Source organism: Canis lupus, chromosome 18, assembly GCF_003254725.2.
Source record: "Canis lupus dingo isolate Sandy chromosome 18, ASM325472v2, whole genome shotgun sequence".
NCBI lineage: Eukaryota > Metazoa > Chordata > Mammalia > Carnivora > Canidae > Canis > Canis lupus.
The window spans coordinates 34,090,070-34,108,363 of NC_064260.1; the positions used below are offsets into that span (position 1 = coordinate 34,090,070).

Consider the following 18,294-nt stretch of genomic DNA (forward strand, 5'->3'; position numbering starts at 1 on the left):
TAATATAACATGATATGTTAATTATAATGGAATTTTAAAAATAAATTAATTAAATTAAAAAAAAAAGATTGGGTATCCTTTGCAGAGAGGTGTGACCATGTGACTCAGTTCTCACCAATGGAACATGAGCAAAAGTAATGCTCTTTTTGTACAAAGAAAATGCTGGGGGCTCCTGGGGGACTCAGTGACTGAGCGTCTGCCTTTGGCTCAGGTCATGATCCCAGGGTCCTGGGATTGAGTCTTGCATTGCGTTCCCCATGGGAGGCCTGCTTCTCCCTCTGCCTATGTCTCTGTCTCTCTCTGGGTCTCTCATGAATAAATAAATAAAATTAAATTAAAAAAAGAAAATGCTATCCTTGTACTCTTACATACCCTTCCTTCAGGTTGGAACATAAGATATGTAACTGGTAAGCCAGCTTCGACTTCATAAACAAGGAACTTGCTAAACAGTGAGAGAAAAGAACCTGGGTCTCTGGATGGCTTCATGATGCAGAACCACCTCCTTGCCTTGCACCTCCTTTCTCTGGAATACTTATGAGACAGAAATAAACCATACTGTCTGGGGAAAAAATGGCTATAATATTTATTTAATCATTATCACCACTGCAGCACGGAAAGGTAAATATTTTAACAAAATGCTAGCTAAATTCAAAAGTCTAAATGTGTTTATACAAAATAATAATAACGATCCCACTGTAGCATAATTATTATCCCTGTCCACTAAATTGTTAAACATCCAGTCACTCTGAGAAAAATGCCAGGATATCTATACTTCTTGCCTACTTTTAAACCTACATTTGATCATCTTTTAATGAATATTTCTTGCAATAATATAATGAACTAGACAATCTAGCCACTGGAATTTTATCTAGTCATCTACAGCGTTAAAATCAGAATATTCTGAGATAGGCCTATACCTACAGCTGTACATTGTCTAGGTTATCCAGGAGAAATGGCAAACTAGCTTGTGAAAAAGGCCCAAGGCAAAGTTCTTACTCAGAAGAAGCACTCTAGATAAATCATTCTAGATAGAGCATTCTAGATAAATCTAGATCATTCTCAATCTACCAATAGCTAACATTCATTATATACATACTTGCACTGTGCCTTGCTAGGCTGAGTCTTTCAGATGCATTAATTCATTCAAGCCTCACAGCGACGCTAAGGTAGATGCTCTCAATACCCTCATCTTACAGCTGAGCTCAGAGAGTTGAAAAGAGTATGTAAGAGTTACTAACCTAAGCTAAAGAGGGGAACAAGGCATTTGAACTTGTGCAGCTGACTCCAGAGCCTGTGTCCTTGACATATGCCTATTGTGCAAGGAGATTCCAGGTACAGGTTCTACAAAACACTCCAACAGGAATATGTATTTGGGATTGGATTTTACAGTCATCCATTTTGGGTGCCAAGGCTTTGTGTTTTGTGGTATGAATTATCAGGTAGCTTGGACACACCCAGGTAACCATGAATTTCAACGTTGAGATACAAGTGCACACAGATGCTCAGTAATACCACATGACTGATTCCCTGATTCACAAGAAATCCTCCAAAAGTCTCCTCTAGGGTCTTCTGGTTGGAAATTTTGTTCCTTTCTGGAAAGTGTTTAATTTTACTGAGGGCTACCTGCTTATGGATATCTGACATATGTTATCTCATTAATCCTCCCAACAACACTTTGACTAAAATATTATTGTCCCTGTGTATCAGCTATATTTCCATTACAGACAAGCAGGATAAGCAGGAAGGGGTTTACCAGGGATAATAAATAAATAGCTTAAGGAATGGCTTAAGCTTCCAGGAGTACATCCAAAGAGTCGGGATGCCACAGAAAAGAAGCCAACATAGTCATGCCTTTGCTATCCTGGAGAAAGAGTAGTAGCAGAGGTGTAACCTCTGATTCTGGGTATCACGGAAGTTCCTCTGATTAGCTGACCCTAGCTTATATCCAGATCCCTACCTGTATGAAAGCCCTGGAAAAGGAATTTTTAGTTTTCCAGTTTCTGAGGCCCAGAAAAGCACACTTGGAAAGAGTACAGGAAATGGGGTTTCCAGTGGTGATTTGCCTAGGTGGGACTTGAACTTGACCATGTGACTCCAGAGCCCACACTCTTTACACAGTGTCATGCTACTCGCAGTGTCATGCTTTCCTTCCTGTTTCTCATCTTGGTGGTTCCCAAAACCTGGCTTAGCTTCTGGGTACAGCCATCCCAGACCTACTGAGCCAGACTCTCCAGGATCTAGGCTATCCATACTTGAAGAAGCTCCACAGTTGACTCAGAGGAACAGCACTTGGTTCAGCTTGTTTCTTACCCACCAGGAGCTCTGAACCATCACATCTCCATGCTTTAGGTGATTTTCATAAGCATCTCAGACTCCCTCTCTTCTCTGGCTATGTCCACATCCTCTCCAGCATCAGCACACCTCTGCTTTCACAGCTGCCTCCCCCTGTTCTAGGAGCGCTTGTCTTTCTGGTGAACATCTCAAAAGCGTGAGTCCAATATCAGTGTGCCTAAAATCTGGTACTTTAGAGGCACACAGTCCTGCGATTTTAGAAGCGAGCCACTCTATGCTGTCCAAGCCATTCCCGATGATGTACACTAAGGAAAGCTCCTTCTGCATTTTCTTGGTCCAACCATGACCACCAATCTGCTATCAGCAATCAATTTCCAAAGCCGCCTTCAAAATCACTTCTTACCTGATGCTGCACATACATTTCTCCCCTGTGTAAACATGGCACCAGCAGAGTAATTTCTGAAGCAGGGAAGTGAGTCCACAGAGGTGCTAGGTGGAGAACAGAACTTCCTGGTGGAGGACTCATTTCTACTTGCCTCCAGTTTCTGAGGACAGTCAGAGCAACATTACTGAGGGCAGCTCAGGATGGTAGAGATGGCTACATTCATTCCAAACACAAATCACACTGTGTCCTGGCTATAAATTCCAGCAGCAGCAGGTGTGTACTGCAGAGGAATAGCTTCTGCAATTAAAAAAGTGACATTTTAATGGATTATGCAGATCAACTAAGGCTCTAAATCACATACCTCCTGCCTTAGACGGGATCAGGAACACAGGCCAAGTAAGAGGAGACAGCATAAGCACTATGAAAATTTTATTGCTCCTTATGACCTTTTATAGTTCACTGTGAAAATGAACATTAACCTTCTCTTCCAGAGAGGCCCCTTTCTGCCGCCTAACAAAGTCAGTAGCTCTTCTTTGTAATAACATGTGAGCTTGCTTGACTGTGTACTTTTTTTTTTTTAAATCCGCTGTGTTCCCAATGCTGTACTTTTATATCCTTGTTAGTTATTTATTTTATAACTGGAATTTTGCAACTGTTAACCCCCTTCACCTATCTGTACTTTCTTGAACATCACAGATGTTATCTGATGTAGTCCTGTTACCACTGGAAATAAAATAAACTGTCAGTTTTGGCAATGGGGTGAGGGCTGAGAATAAAGAGGGAGCAGGGTGCCCATCGGAGGTAAGATGCACAAACAAAAACAAAAGCAGGGCCTAGAATATGGCTTTGGTATCTTCTGTTTGCAATTCCTCCATGGCAGGAGTGGCCTTTCCCCCTCAAGCTAACATAAGGAAGGGAGATCTTGTCTGCAAAGACTGTGGGGAAGACAGATGTGCCAGCAAATCATTACAAACACAATGCGGTGAGTATGGAAAGTGCTAGAAGAGCGATGGAAGCCCAGCAGTTAGGGATTCCTCAGTGGACAGGCAAGGTCACAGAGAAGGTGACATAACCCACTGGTCTCACTCTAGAAAACAAGTCACCCTCTCAATTAATATTTAAGAGCTGAACTCTCCCAAAGAGATAAGAGAATCAAAGAGCACAAAGGAAGCCATATGCCCCAAACCTTTCATTTTATACCTTAGGGAACTAAAGCCAGAGGTTAAGTGACTTATCTAAGATCACATAGTGTTGTAGATCAAATTATGCAACACCTCCCCCCTATTCATTTTTTTTTTAAATAAAAGTTTTATTGGAGAAAAATAGAACCACCACATACACAGGGAAAAGAGCACAAAAATTTAACTGATACAGAACAACTGAAAGTCACAATTATTCAATGTTGTTTGCAATTACTTTTCATTCATTTTCAAGCCCTAACACCCAACGTGACTGGATTTGGACATAGGGCCTTGCTAGAGGTAATCAAGGCTAAATGATATCATAAGGGCGGGGCCCTAATCCAAGTAGACTGTTATTCTTATAAGAAGAGAAAGATACCAGGGACGCCTACACACAGAGAAAAGGCCACAGGAGGACAAAACAAGGAAGCAGTCTTTGGCAAGCTAAGGAGGGGGGCCTTGGGAGAAATCAAGCCTGGTAACACCTTGATTTTGGACTTCTAGCCTCCAGAACTGTGAGAAAATTAATTTCTGTGGTTAAAGTCACCCAGTCTATGGTATTTTGTTATGGTAGCCCTAATAGACCAATAAACACAGCAGGGAAATGGGCAGTCCTAAAGCAAAAAACCCAGGTGAAACCCAGGCTTTCGCTTTCTTCAAACACCACTCTTGCCCTTCCTCATTCAGAGAACATATCTCATAGGGATTTGCGAGATGGCGGTGGGAAATGTTTGGGGGCACAATGGAGATACCTACTTCTCATGCCACTGTGTGACATGGCATAATCAATGAATAACTAAATACTTAGCAGGCTAAGCACAAGGTGTAGTAGGGGTGGAGGGGGTAGGTGGGAGAAGAAGGATAGATGCCACATCTGGGTCATGGGGAAAAGCACCTTGCCCAAAGCCAGGGGTAGGCAAAATGGGAACAATGAACCTGGATGGACACACGGGTGTAATTCTTCAACTCTGGTGATCTGTTCATTATACCAGTAGCCACTGGTCTTTAACCTCTCCTCTTTTATCTGCAAGAAGCAAGGTACAAAAATTTATTTCACTTCTCTTTGCTTCTGCTCCTTTTGGAGATGAAGACTTTAAATGGTCAGGGAAACGATACGGATGGGGAAAGAGGAGAGGCCAGTGCCTGAGGCTACTCACTCAGGAAGCCACCCTGACTTGACAGTAAGGTTTTAATAGCATGCTGTGTTGGATAACATGAAGTGCTTTGCTCAACACCCAATCCAGCCTGTTTCTAGAATATAGAGGTTAGAAAAACAAAAATTTTATTTCCCAGAATGCCCCTGCAGTTGGGGTTTTGAGTGCGAATTGGGTTCCATCAAGTAGATACATTGCACAAGATTTTGGTCTGGAGATAAGCCATGTGCAGAGAAAGGCAGGGTGCAGCATATCCACTCTGGGGGCCCTGGGCTGTGGCCTACAGCAGCATGATTCTCCAACCACCAGCTATGATGGCAGCGTCATGATTGCGCAGGGGCCTAGTTCTTCAAGATAGTTTTGGAAGCTATTTCTGAAAGCTCAGAAACTCACCCATAGCTGAAAACTTACTCTGTTCAAAGTACTTTATACATATCATAGGATTCAATCCTCAAAAATATCTTGTAAAGCAGGTTTGAATATCTCCATTTCACAGGTAGTGACAGGTCACTCCATTGGTAAGCTACTGCCAGGAGTTGGAACGAGAACTGAATATTGTCTACACCCACACAGCTCACTGTCTACACAGATGTGACCATTCAGCTGACTTTCCTGGCAGGACTTTCCCACTCCACGGCCTTGATCCACATGACTTTACTCTTCCAGGGAACTCTTAGCCAGGAAGACAAAAGTTGCAACTAACTTCCTCCAAACCTACTTAAAACTGCACAATTTTTCAGTGTATAGCATCAAGTGACTTTTGATACTCCAAGACCCTCTTGCCTCACTACATCCCCTAATCTGAAACTTTTCAATCTTAATCCTCATCCAATCCTAATCCAGAACCCTCAAAACCTTGTAAATACCTCAACTGTACTCTCCTACTCTGAGATGCTAAGACTCCATCAAGGCAAACTCCAATGTTTGCCTGACTGAAGCAAGCAATAAACTCAACCTTGTCTTAGCTGCAGGTAGTCTGACGGGATTTGGGGGGAGCCAGTATTCAACAAGACCCAAATCTCCTTGTGTTCTCCACTATGCCTTGCTGATTTCCACTTGTGGTACTGCCATACCAGCAGTTAGGGAGTTTCCCCAGAAATCAGGCTGCTTAGGAATTTGGCACAGAGAACTGAATAGGGCAGACCTCATTCCTTCCAAGGGCCCCCCAGCCTTTGGGAAGCTCTTCCCAGGCATCATGCCCTCTGTGCTCCATCTGCCCTACACTGGGGCCCTGGCTAAGGGGGACTTGGAGCTTCCACAACAAAACTAGACTAGATCAGTAGGTCTAAGAAAGCAGAATTCCAATATCGAGTATTGAGTAAAGTCTAATTTCAGAAACCCTTCAAATAGTTTTATATTCTTTCAATGGCCCAAATCAGGGTGTTTTCATAGTTTGACTCCAGCAGAAATGGCGATGAAGCAATGCATCAGCTTGACAAAATATCAGCTGGTTTTCTAATACCAGCTCCTTGTAGCTGTGTGTTACATCAGATCTCAATGAACTGAGGCTTCAAATCTCAAGGACAGTAACACAAGGAGGTAATACGATGCTGCATCTAGCCCTTACTGTCTAGCTCACGAGCACTTACATGCAGCACTCGCATTGGACATCACATCATCCCAGCAGTTCCTCATTTTACATAAAGGGAAACTCAGTGTCCCCCTCCTTTAAATGGCCAGCTAATAAATGGCAGAGCCAGGACCCATCCCAGTTTCCTAACTTCAAACACACAGCTCTTTCCAGAACACATCCACCATTGGGCAACGGAGCAGAATGAGTAAAAACTATTAGAGCCTGGGATCAAATTCTAGTGATGTCACTTTTAAGCTGACAGCCATGGGTAAATTTCTTAACTCTCTCTGCCTCAAATTCCTCACCTATAAAATGAGGACAGAAACCAACCTCTCAGGATGGTTGACAAATTAATATGTCATATGCCATACATGATTTATCCTGAATAATGCCTAGCACATGGTAGGTGATCAATAAATTTAAGCTATTATTGTTAGGGAGGTCAAATATTAGGATCTTTCACTTTGCCTCTGAAATATTTGGTAGTCTTGGAATCATACTCTCAGATGCCCAATTTCTGTCCACAAAAAAACAAACCCAGAATTGTAAGCTACTGGTGGGAAGGATCCAAGAGAAGACTCCTTGTCACTAATTGTTACAAATATTGCTACATTAACCACCTAGAGAGCACAGATGGCGAAGGAAAGGAACTGTCCCCATTGTTTTTGCTCAGACCTGAAATAACAGGAGGACCAGCAGATATTAGAGGTGAAGGCTCAATTTGGTGACAGTGGGAACTGGAGAGAGATAATCATAGGGAAATGGGGAGAGGGTTCAGCTGGAGTGGGAAGTAGCCTGGATTTACAGTTTTCAAGAAGTTTACAATCGATTTTGAATCCAATGTATATCAAGCGTGGGAGTATCATGTAGCAGGGAGAGGAGAGGAAGGCTGTGTTGGCAGCAGAATATTGAGCTGCTTGGCAGGGAGAGACAAGAGAGAGTTCACAGTTGCAGATTCAACCTTCACTGACTAATGAACTTGAGTGAACAGAGCATTCATATGTGAAGATTCACTTCAGAGAGTTTTGTGCACGAGGTGTCTTGAACTTTGTAATTTAAACACTTGTGAGGAAAAGCCAGGGACCTGTGAAGCTCTGGCTTCAGATTCCTGTGCCCTGGGGTAAGAACCTTGACTGCACCACTTAGGAGCTGTTAAGGAGCAACTTACTTAACCTCTCTGTGCTCGACTTGATAATCTGTAACGATTCCTATTTGGTGGGCTTGCAATGAAAATTAAATGAAATAACACATGTGAAGCGATTCACTCTATGGTCTGTCCACAGTAGGCAGGCAAACAATGATGATTATGGTGGAAGATGGCACAGAACTTCTTAAATCAGAAAGGAAAAATTTACACAGTTAAGGAGATTTCAAATTACATTTCTTTAGGCAGTGTCGAAGGCAGAATTTTTGTGAATGTTGTTTGAGCTGAATAACAATAGTCCCCACTCTGTACTTTTGACTGTCCTTGCTGCATATTAGAACAGGAAGCCAAGATTCAGTGAGAACAAGTGAATAATTGGACGGTTATATCCATATAATTGAGAGGTGAGAAGACCTTGGAATAAACCCTGAAACCACTATTGAAAATCGACCAGTTTAAGCCCCTGCTGTATTTGGGACTGTCAAACGACTTTTCGATGACAGAAGAAATCCCAGGAAAAGGAGCTCTCAGGAATAAAGTTACAAACATATCCAGACATACTTCATTTTATATATGGGAATATTACTGAAGGCATAGGTCATCAGTATAATTTTGACAAACATATTCATGTGATAAATGTACTAACCCACTTATTTAAAAGAACTTTAGGGTATATTACTTGGTAAAAGAAAAGCATTGGAAAAAAGCAGGGAAAAAAAGGAAAGAAGTAGAACCACTTTGGAAAACTATTTGGCAGTGTCTACCAAAGCTGAGCATACCCACACTCAGAAGCCTGAGTCCCATATGAGTGTGCCTAAAATCTGGTTACTTTAGAGGCACACAGTCCTGTGATTTTATTTTATTTTATTTTATTTTTAAATTTTTATTTATGATAGTCACAGAGAGAGAGAGAGAGAGAGAGAGGCAGAGGGAGAAGCAGGCTCCATGCACCGGGAGCCCGACGTGGGATTCGATCCCGGGTCTCCAGGATCGCGCCCTGGGCCAAAGGCAGGCGCCAAACCGCTGCGCCACCCAGGGATCCCAGTCCTGTGATTTTAGAAGCAAGCCACTCTGTGCTGTCCAAGCCATTCCCGATGATGTACACTAAGGAAAGCTCCTTCTGCAGTTGACCAAGAAATTCCACTCCTAGAAATATGCTCCCAAAAATGCATAAAGACACATCTCATTTTATTGCACATCAGAGATATTGCATTTTTTAAAGACTTTATTTATTGGAGAGAGAGAGTGTGTGTGCAAGTGGGAGGAGGAGTAGAGTGGGAAGGAGAAGCAAACCCTACGTTAAGTTCGGAACCCGATGTGGGGCTCAATCTCAGGACCTTGAAGTCATTACCTGAGCTGAAATCAAGAGTTAAACACTTAACTGACTGAGCTACCCAGGCCTTGAAGATACTGCATTTTTTTCCCCAAATCAAAAGTTTGTGGCAGCTTCATGTTAAACAAATCTATTGGCGCCGTTTTTCCAATGTTCGCTCACTTTGTGTCTGTGTCACATTTTGGTAATTTTCACAATATTTCAAACATTTTCATTACTGTCATATTTGAATTGCTGCAATCTCATGATAAAACTTCAACAGTTGAACAATTGCTTCTAATGGATGAGCAAGGAAAGTGGTTTCTTGAGATGGAGTCTACTCCTGCAGAAGACACCGTGAAGACTGTTGAAATGACAGCAGAGGATTTAGGATATTACATAAGCTTAGTTGATACAGCGGTGGCAGGGTTTGAAAGGATTGACCCCAATTTTGAAAGAAGTTTTACTGTGGATAAAATGCTACCAAACACCACCGCATGTTACAGAGAAACCATTCGTAAAAGGAAGAGTCAGTTGATGCAGCAAACTTCATTATTGTCTTATTTTAAGAAATGTCCACAGCCATTCCAATCTTCAGCAACCACCACCCTGATCAGTCAGCAGCCATAACACTGACATGAGACCTTCCACCAGGAAAAAGATTATGATTCACTGAAAGCTCAGATGCTGATTAGCAATTTTTAGCAATAGAGTATTTCTTGATTAAGGTATGTACCTTTTTTTAGACATAATGTTTTGCACACTTAAAATACTACAGTATAGTGTAAACATAACCTTTCTATGCCCTGGGAAACCAAAAAATGCACTTGACTCACTTTCTTGTGGTATTCGCTTTACTGTGGTGGTCTGAAACAGATCCCACGGTATCTCTGAGGTATATCTGTACATATACAATAGAAATGCCTACCAATATTCACCAACGGACTTGTACTAGAATGATAAAATACAGGAAAATTCATAACAGATAAAAAGGAAACCACCCAAATGGCCACTAACAGCAGGATGGGTTAATAACTGTGATTTATTTATATAGTGGAATATTACATAGAATGAGAATGAACAAATCACAATTACACATACCAACATGGATAAATCTCATAAACATTATGTTGAGCAAAAGAAGCCAGACATCAAAGACATATTCTATAATTCTGTTTATATGAATTTCAAAAACATTTAAAACTTATCTATGGTAAGGTGAGATAGTGATTGGAAGGAGACTAAGAGGGTATTCAGATGGGCTGGTTTCTTGATTTAGGTGCTGGCTACATAGATGTGCTCATTTGCAAAATTCAGCAAGCTCTATACCTATGGTTCATGCATTTTTCTATTATGTATGTTATACTTCATACAAAGTTTGCATTGAAAAAGGAGAGATTGGGACACTTGGGTGGTTCAGTGGTTGAACATCTGCCTTCAGCCCAGGTCGTGATCCCGGGGTCCTAGGATTGAGTCCTCATCAGGTTCCTCACAGGGAGCCTGCTTCTTCCTGTGCCTATGTCTCTGCCTCTCTTTGTCTTTCATGAATTAATAAATAAATAAAATCTTTTTAAAAAAGAAAAGAAAAAGAAAAAGAAAAAGGAGAGATGAATTAGCATTTACTATTGCTAGGCACTGTGTTAGGAACTTCATCTGCATAATCTCACTTAACCCTGACAGACAACTCTATGAGGTTCAGTGTTATCCCCATTTTAAGACATAAGATGACCAAGCTTCTAAGACTATTATTTTCTCAAGGTCACAGAGCTCACAAGTGGTAGATCTGAGGCTTGGACTTAGGTCTTACTGTCTTAGAAGTTTATGTTCTTTCAATAAGACCACATTATACTCCATAAAGCATGTTTTGGTAATAAAGATAATTATTTCTTGGATATACCTGTATTTGGCATTTGTTTGTTAGGTTTCTTTCATATTTACAATAGAAGATATTCATTTTCCTATTAGGTATAATTTTTGTTGGGTATTGTAAATAAAATACTAAAACTCCATGACAAGTGGTATCCAATGAAATAAGCTCCATGGCCAATTTGAGAAACTGAAAAGGCCTACAAAACAAGTTGTGCCTGAGAACGGATTAGGGAAACTCAGGCCCATGGATCACCATGTTTCCTTCAAACAAAAGAAAAACAGATGATCTAGAGAGGCATTCAATGCAAAACTTTCCATAAAGCAAACTGACACTCAGTCTCTTCCCCTGTCTCTGAAGTTCCTCTCAGAGATAGAAGGTAGTCACATAAAATCCCCGATTGAAACTGACTTCTCATGAGTGATGGGATGTAGCTCTATCCAGAAACTAGTGAAGCAGAATCTCATTAGGAATCAGGTCTCAGCAACAGAATCACTGGTGTCACAAGGGGAAAAATGAAGATTGATTCATGAAGACCAGATAGTTAAGTTCTGCAAAAGCAAGCTGCAAAGTTCTGCAGGAGCTTCTCTGAAAGTCCTCTCTCTCCTAAGGTTCTGAACTCCTTGTCTGCCTGTGTGCTTGAGGAGGTTGCTTCTCTTCTTATCTTCTCTTCCTGCATAATCTTCCTCACTCTCTCACCCCTAGCTTCTGTGTATCTCAGACTCTGCAGTAAGCTCTGAAACCAAAGTACCTGGACTCACATCTCAGCTCTACCACAGACTTACCACGTGACCTTGGGCAAGTACTTAACTTCCCTGTATGTTGGCCATCTCACCCATAAAATGAGGGTAATAAAAGCAGCCATCTCATAAAATTGTTGGAATTATTAAATGAGTTAATACAGGTTAAGATATTTAGAATGTCTGACATATAGCACTAAGTAGATGTTAATAGCTGTTAGTATTACCACTTATGTACAATATTCTCTACACACAGAATTCCCAAGAAAAGAATATAATTTTCTTTCTTGATAACTTTTACTTTCCTCATAGTATTTATTAGTATCTCAATTCAGTTGTATCTATTTATCTTCAGTCTCCCACAAAAATATGCTATTTCCATGACAACAGTGACCTTATCCTTATTGTTCACTACTCTATATCTGGTTGCCAAGTCTTTACAACATAGAAGTCCCTAGAACATAGAAGGCTCAATAAACATTACTAAAATAAATGAGCTACAATCACAACTGTCCTAGATTATCTAATTTATTTCAATTTCTGAGATTGAACAGTTTGTACAGTGAGAGATACTGTGTCATACAAATTTGTTTGCTTCCTGATTTTCTGATAACATGGGTAGCAAGAGTTAGGAGAGCAGGGGATTTATCTGAAAATATATTTGGAGTTTTTTGATTTCCTGAGTTAGAATGACGAAGGATGTCTGTAATTGAAAGGAAAAGCAAACAAAGCCTTCCCTTTTTTCTCCCTGGAAATTTCTGTAAGCAAACAGGTCTTTCCAAAAGCTCTGTCCATTTTGTCTCTGTGTTTCTACTCCCTCTGGTTACTGCTCCTGATCTCGATATTTAGAGCAAAATTCCTGGCAGAGGCTGGAGGGCAATGTGTCAGCACCATGGACAGCAGCTTTTGAACACTCCGCTTTATGGTTCCGAATATGAATATTGCAGATGTTTGAAGTTAAGAAAGACCCCATATAAATTCCTTTATTTTGCCATGATCGGCACGGAGTTTTAAAGGAGAATAATTCATGTGTGTTTTTTGTTTGCTTGCTTTATTAACGGGGAATGAATTTGACTTCTCTATCAAGAAACTAAGTTTTAAAATGCCTTTATGAGCCAGTCCCTGTGTTGGGGGGTGGGGGGGCTTTATATATACTTTCTCACATTTAATTCTCATGTCAACACTATGAGAGCACTGGATTTAGAGCCATAAAACTCTAGAGTTAAATCCTGACTCCACCTTGGAAAGTTATTTGCCCCCTCTAAGTTTTTTTTCTAATCTATAAAACGGAGAAAGTGGTGCTTGAGTGGTTCAGTCAGTGAAGTGTCCAACTCTTGATTTCAGCTCAGGTCATGATTTCAGGGCTGTGAGGTCAAATCTGGCTCTGGGCTCTGCACTGAGTGTGAAGTCTGCCTGAGATTCTCTCTCACTCTTCCTTTGTTCCTCTCCCACTCGCATGCGCTCTCTCTTGCTCTCTCTAAAAAACTAAACTAAACTAAAATAGAGACAGTATCTCCCACTCGCCTGGAAAATCCAGTCTAAAACTTCTCCTTACAATAAATCTCAGTATTCCTATCTGTAAATTTGGGATAATAACTGTATACTGTAGGTTGAGTGAGAGATAGGAGGTAACAAAGCACTAAGGTAAAAATGAAGGTGCCAAATTTGAGATAGTGAGAAGGTGAGCCTGATACCAGTGAGGGTAAAAAGACAGGACACAGGTGACTGAACATGTGGGTGAGGAAAGAAGAGCCAAATTTCAGATGGTTTGAAAGTCAAACCAAAAAATTCAGATATATCAGTAGCCTTGAAGAATTTCTCTAATCCCCAGGACTATGTTTTCCATTTCTTTCTCATCACACCACCCAACACACACACACACACACACACACACACACACACACACACACACACAGTAGCTGCTACTAAGCTGGCACATAGTAAGTGCTTAATAAATGTGCATTTATCAAATGAATGGTTTTGAAGAAGCTTAGAAAGTACTTAATGGCCTATGTGGCATCCAAAAAGATTACAACCGACTGCCATAATGAGCTAGACCTAACAAGAAGTAGAAGTGAGATAATTCTGAGGGCCTAGAAGTTTGTCCACAAACGGACTATACAAAACCAAAGTGGAAAATAGATGGGGATCTTCACTCTGGCTTCAGGGAACGGTAAGCCTCTGCACATAACATTCTCTTCACTCATTTGATCAATAACTACTCATATGTGCCAGGCATTATACTAAATAAATCATAGTGCTGAGACATAGACACTGCCTTCAATAAAGCTCACATTCCAGAGTGGGAATACAGACCCCCCCACACACACACATCCCAAAAAGACCCAAATAAATAAACTATAAGCATTCCTCATTATTTAAACCTATGGGAGTTTGGATACAAGTCTGGATAATAAGGGATACCACACAGTGCATTAGCTGCTCTCTGGGCTTCATCAAAAAAGGAAACAAAGTTCTCTTGAATAATCAAAGTTCAGATGGTATGGATTTATTTAATAAGTAAATGTATCTACTCGGTTCCTGAGTTTGGATAGAGAGAGTTTGGATAGAGAAGTCTATTTGCTGAAGTAAGCTGGATAGAGAAGATAATCAAGAGGCTAAACATGGAGGAAAAGAGTAGGATCTTTTCTATGCATCAGAATGTCAAGTGGGAGTTTGTCTCTTAATTGCTCAACGGTTCAGAGGGGGGAAAAAAGCAAAAAAGGCTGTATGTGGTCATATTCAAGTTTAAAGAGCTACTAGCTTTAGATCAACCATCTACATTTCTTCACAGTGTTCTTCAAGAGTCATTAGAATGAAGAATCAGCTCTCCTACCTCCCTATTCTAACAGGTTAATGTAAGAAAAGTATTAGGATCTCTGAGTGGTAGTCTTATAGGGAGTCCACTATGCATGAAGAGTCTATCCCCTTCCATCCCCACTTTGTAGGAAGGAAATTGTCACTTTCTCACTGTGGCAGATCACCTCCAAAGATGCTGCCAATAATTCCTCCCCTCTCTGTATGCATATTCTCCATCAAGATGTGAGTCTCTTTCCCCTCTCTCTGAATCTAGGCTGGACTTATAATCACTGTGACTAATAGAATGGGATGGAAGAAATGTTCCAGGACTTCTGAGGCTTTAAAGTCCTGGCAGCTTCCTCTTTCTCTCTAGGAGGAAGCCAGTTCCCATATAAGAAATACAGCTACCCTGAGACCTCCATGCTAGGAGGAATCCTAAGATAGGAATGTGGAAAGATTATGTAGAAGAGAAACCCATGTATATTGCCCCAGTTGAGCTATCCACGCTTGCCCTCCGCTGTTTAAGCCATCCCAGACACGATGAAGCATATACTGGCCATCTCTAGTGTACTCTGCACATCAGAAGGGTATAAAAGACCCAGCCAGCTGGATCCTCAGTAAGGCAAACTACACGTCATTTTCTAATTAGGGCACAAGGCACTGCTGAAAATTCTTCTCTCAATGTATCCATCAAGTACAGACTAACAGAAAAGATTATAAAGAGGAAGGAGGACAGAGTGAGTCCTGGGCAGGCCATGAGGGATGGTGGTAGAGACAGAGGGTGTGGGGAAGCTTCTGGGGAGTCCCCAGACAATACTAACATACTCTGATATCATGCCCAGTCCCATCAACAAGAATAATTTATGGCTTGAAATGAACCCTTATTGAAAATTTATCAAAGTCAAGAATTGTGCTAAATGCTTTTCATGCTTTTCAATTTATCTCATTTAATCGTCACAAAGGATACCATAAGGTCACCACTACTAGTATTTCTGTTTCATAGGTGAGGAGACCAAGGCTCAGAAAGCTTAAGTGACTTGTCAAAGATCACACCGACAGCATATAGCAGAACTGAGACTTGAATCCAGGTCAGTCTGGCACCACAGCTCAAATAAACTTCAAGATCTGGCGACTACAATGCAATAGCTGTTATTTTCATTGCATACTTAAGTCTTAATGAACTTTTATTTTGTATGTACATATTTATTCAACATAAACTTGACTAGTAATTTTGAGGAAATGTTAAGTAAATATAAATAAAATGTGTCTGTACAAAAAGAATACTGGTCTTAATATGTGTGTGCTTTTTTATATTTTAATTTTCAAAATTTATTTTTGTAACATAAATGGAAAGAATGGAAAGTATTAATAGGTTGCAATCCTCCACCCTTAGAGACACTAGGAAGGAACAAAATTTAAAAAGAGGATGTTTAAAAAGTTTTAGAATGCTTTGGAGTTTTTACTTCAGACTTCAGTTAAGACTCTAATCTGTTTTGATGACTTTGGTGAATGAAGTGACAGGTCTTTGAAAGTGACATCATACCTAAGCATGGCCACAACAACTGGGCTTTAGACGAGCTGTGTATGTGTGTGTGTGTCTATACATACATATTATATATTATATTATATTATATTATATTATATTATATTATATATATTATAGCAATTAAAGTTAGTTGTTGAATGCTGGGTCTGCAAATCACTTCAGGATTTACTGTTACCTACTTTTGCTGGGCAGTATTCCAAGTACTGAATATACAACAATGAATTTTTTTTTCAAAAGTCCCTGCTCTTGTGGCATTTAGTTCTAGAGGGGAAAAAACAGTTGGTAGGGACACAAAAGTGGTAAAGTTCTATAAAGAAGAAAAAGCAGGATGATGTGCTGAAGAGCACCAGCTTACCTTAGATTGGGTAATCAGGTAAAGCTCCTCAAAAGTGCTAACACTGTAGCTACAATCTGAGTGATAAGGAGGAGTAGCCATGGAAAGGTTTGGGGAAGAGACTGTGGGCAAAGAGAACACTAATTATAAGGGTTCTGGGGTAGGAATGAGGTCATTATGTTTAAAGGACCAGAAGCCCTTTAAGGACCAGGGAGGGTGAGGGGAGGAAAGCTACTGTGTCTGGAATATGATGTGCAAAGGGGAGAAACACACAAGGTAGGATTAAAAAGGAGGCAGGTGTTAAATCATATGGGGGCACCTAGGTGGCTCAGTTGGTTGAGTGTCCGACTCTTGATTTTGGCTCAGGTCATGAGCTCTGGGTCATGAGATTGAGCCCCTTGTCAGGCTCTGCACTCAGCAGGGAGTCTGCTTGAGGATTCTCTCTTCCTCTCCCTCTGCCCCTCTCCCCCATCCCTCGTGTGTGCACTCTCTCTCAAATAAAAAAATACATCTTAAAAAAAAAATCATAGGCCTTTATGTTTACCACAAGGAGTTTGGGTTTTAGTTTATTGAGATAGGTTGTTATCAGAGACTTTTAAATGAGGTAGTGGTAAAATCCGAGTTGTGTATTTGAAAGATCACTTTGGCTGCATTGTGAAGAATGAGCTGCAATGTTGGGAGGACAAAGGCAAGAGTGGAAGCAAGACTACTTATTAAGAAATTATTACAATGGTGTGGCAAACTAGATGGTAACTGAACATGAGGAGTGGCAGTGGAGATGCTGAGAAAGGGATCTGCAAGCCATCCATACTGAGATGCAAAGAAAATGTCTGGGAGTAGAATTCAAAAGCTGTGCCTCGGACATGTTAAGCCAAGATATGTATTAGTCTGGAAAGCGAAGTTGCCAAAGGGGTGCTGGCCGCACACTAGTGGCTGCCACCAATGTACCCTGTGGTGAGGTCCAACCCAAAGATCCTGGGATCCTAAGCCTCTCCCACTCAGACGTTATAAGGAAGTCCAGTGACTTCAGAGATTGTGAGTGAAAGAAGTCCTGAGAGTTTTAAAGTGACAACTGCATTCTAACTTTGGATCTCAAAGTGGCCTAAAAAGGCCATTAATATACTTGACAATAATCCCTGACGACTAGCCATGTATGAATCTCTTTACAACAATGTAGAGTTCTCCTTTCTTTGCACTTAATAAAGAATGCATTTATTTCGCATCAAGATCACTCTGCTTCAATATTTGGTTATGATTAAAAACGATGTGACTATAAATGCAGATAAATTATTCACAGCATGGTCCACCAAATTACAAATTCTTTCTTCTTTCTTCTTGAAGAGAAGCTGCATAAGATGCCTCTGTACCTTCGTTCAGAAGTCTGAAATTTCAGTCGTGCACCTGGGGAGAAGTATCAAGCCAAAGTAGCTCTTGTCTGGATTTGCAACACAATCAAAATGAAATCTGGCTTTTGGAAAAAAATTTCCACTTTCACTGGCCACTTATAACCCTCATTCACTAAAATACAATTTCTCTTCTGTGATGCCAACTGGAAAATCTAAGGCACTTAGAAACTCTTTGAAGGTCCAGAAAGCCCTCCTGTTGCCAACTACCCTTGAAAAGTGTTTGCAAAGTCCCTGATTTACACATATTTGCTGCCAGTACATAGCTATTTGACTACCTGTTAATTTATCTCTAGTGGACCTAGAGAAGGAAAAGAGAGCATATGTTGGTACATAAAGTGTCCTTTTACTTAAGCCTTCCAGGGATTTTAAAAAACTTTCCTAATACCATGCAAATCCCCTGTCTTCATGTTGGTGGGGTAATGGGCTTATCTTCCACAAGCAGATCTGGCTTTTCTATTAGGAAAGGAAGAATATTTGTTGGCTTTAAGCTGTCAGATCCATAGTTTTGGGTTTCTTGGCAAGGTGCTTTACTTACATTGGGTTCAGAGTAAAACATATCCA

At 40.6% G+C, this 18,294-nt stretch overlaps 1 protein-coding gene across 7 annotated transcripts in view; it reads right to left on the minus strand.

Annotated features, from left to right (window-relative positions):
• The window catches only part of KIAA1549L (KIAA1549 like), a 268,498-nt gene that overhangs the window by 142,829 nt on the left and 107,375 nt on the right, over window positions 1-18,294 (minus strand). The window contains exon 1 of one of the 7 annotated variants that reach the window (XM_035701386.2): window positions 2,696-2,747. The exons of the other annotated variants lie outside the window; for them this stretch is intronic. Within the exon in view, the coding sequence (XP_035557279.1) occupies window positions 2,696-2,732 (37 nt within the window). The 5' untranslated portion in view covers window positions 2,733-2,747. Of the gene's footprint in view, window positions 1-2,695; window positions 2,748-18,294 lie in introns of those variants that run through there. 7 annotated transcript variants of the gene reach the window in all.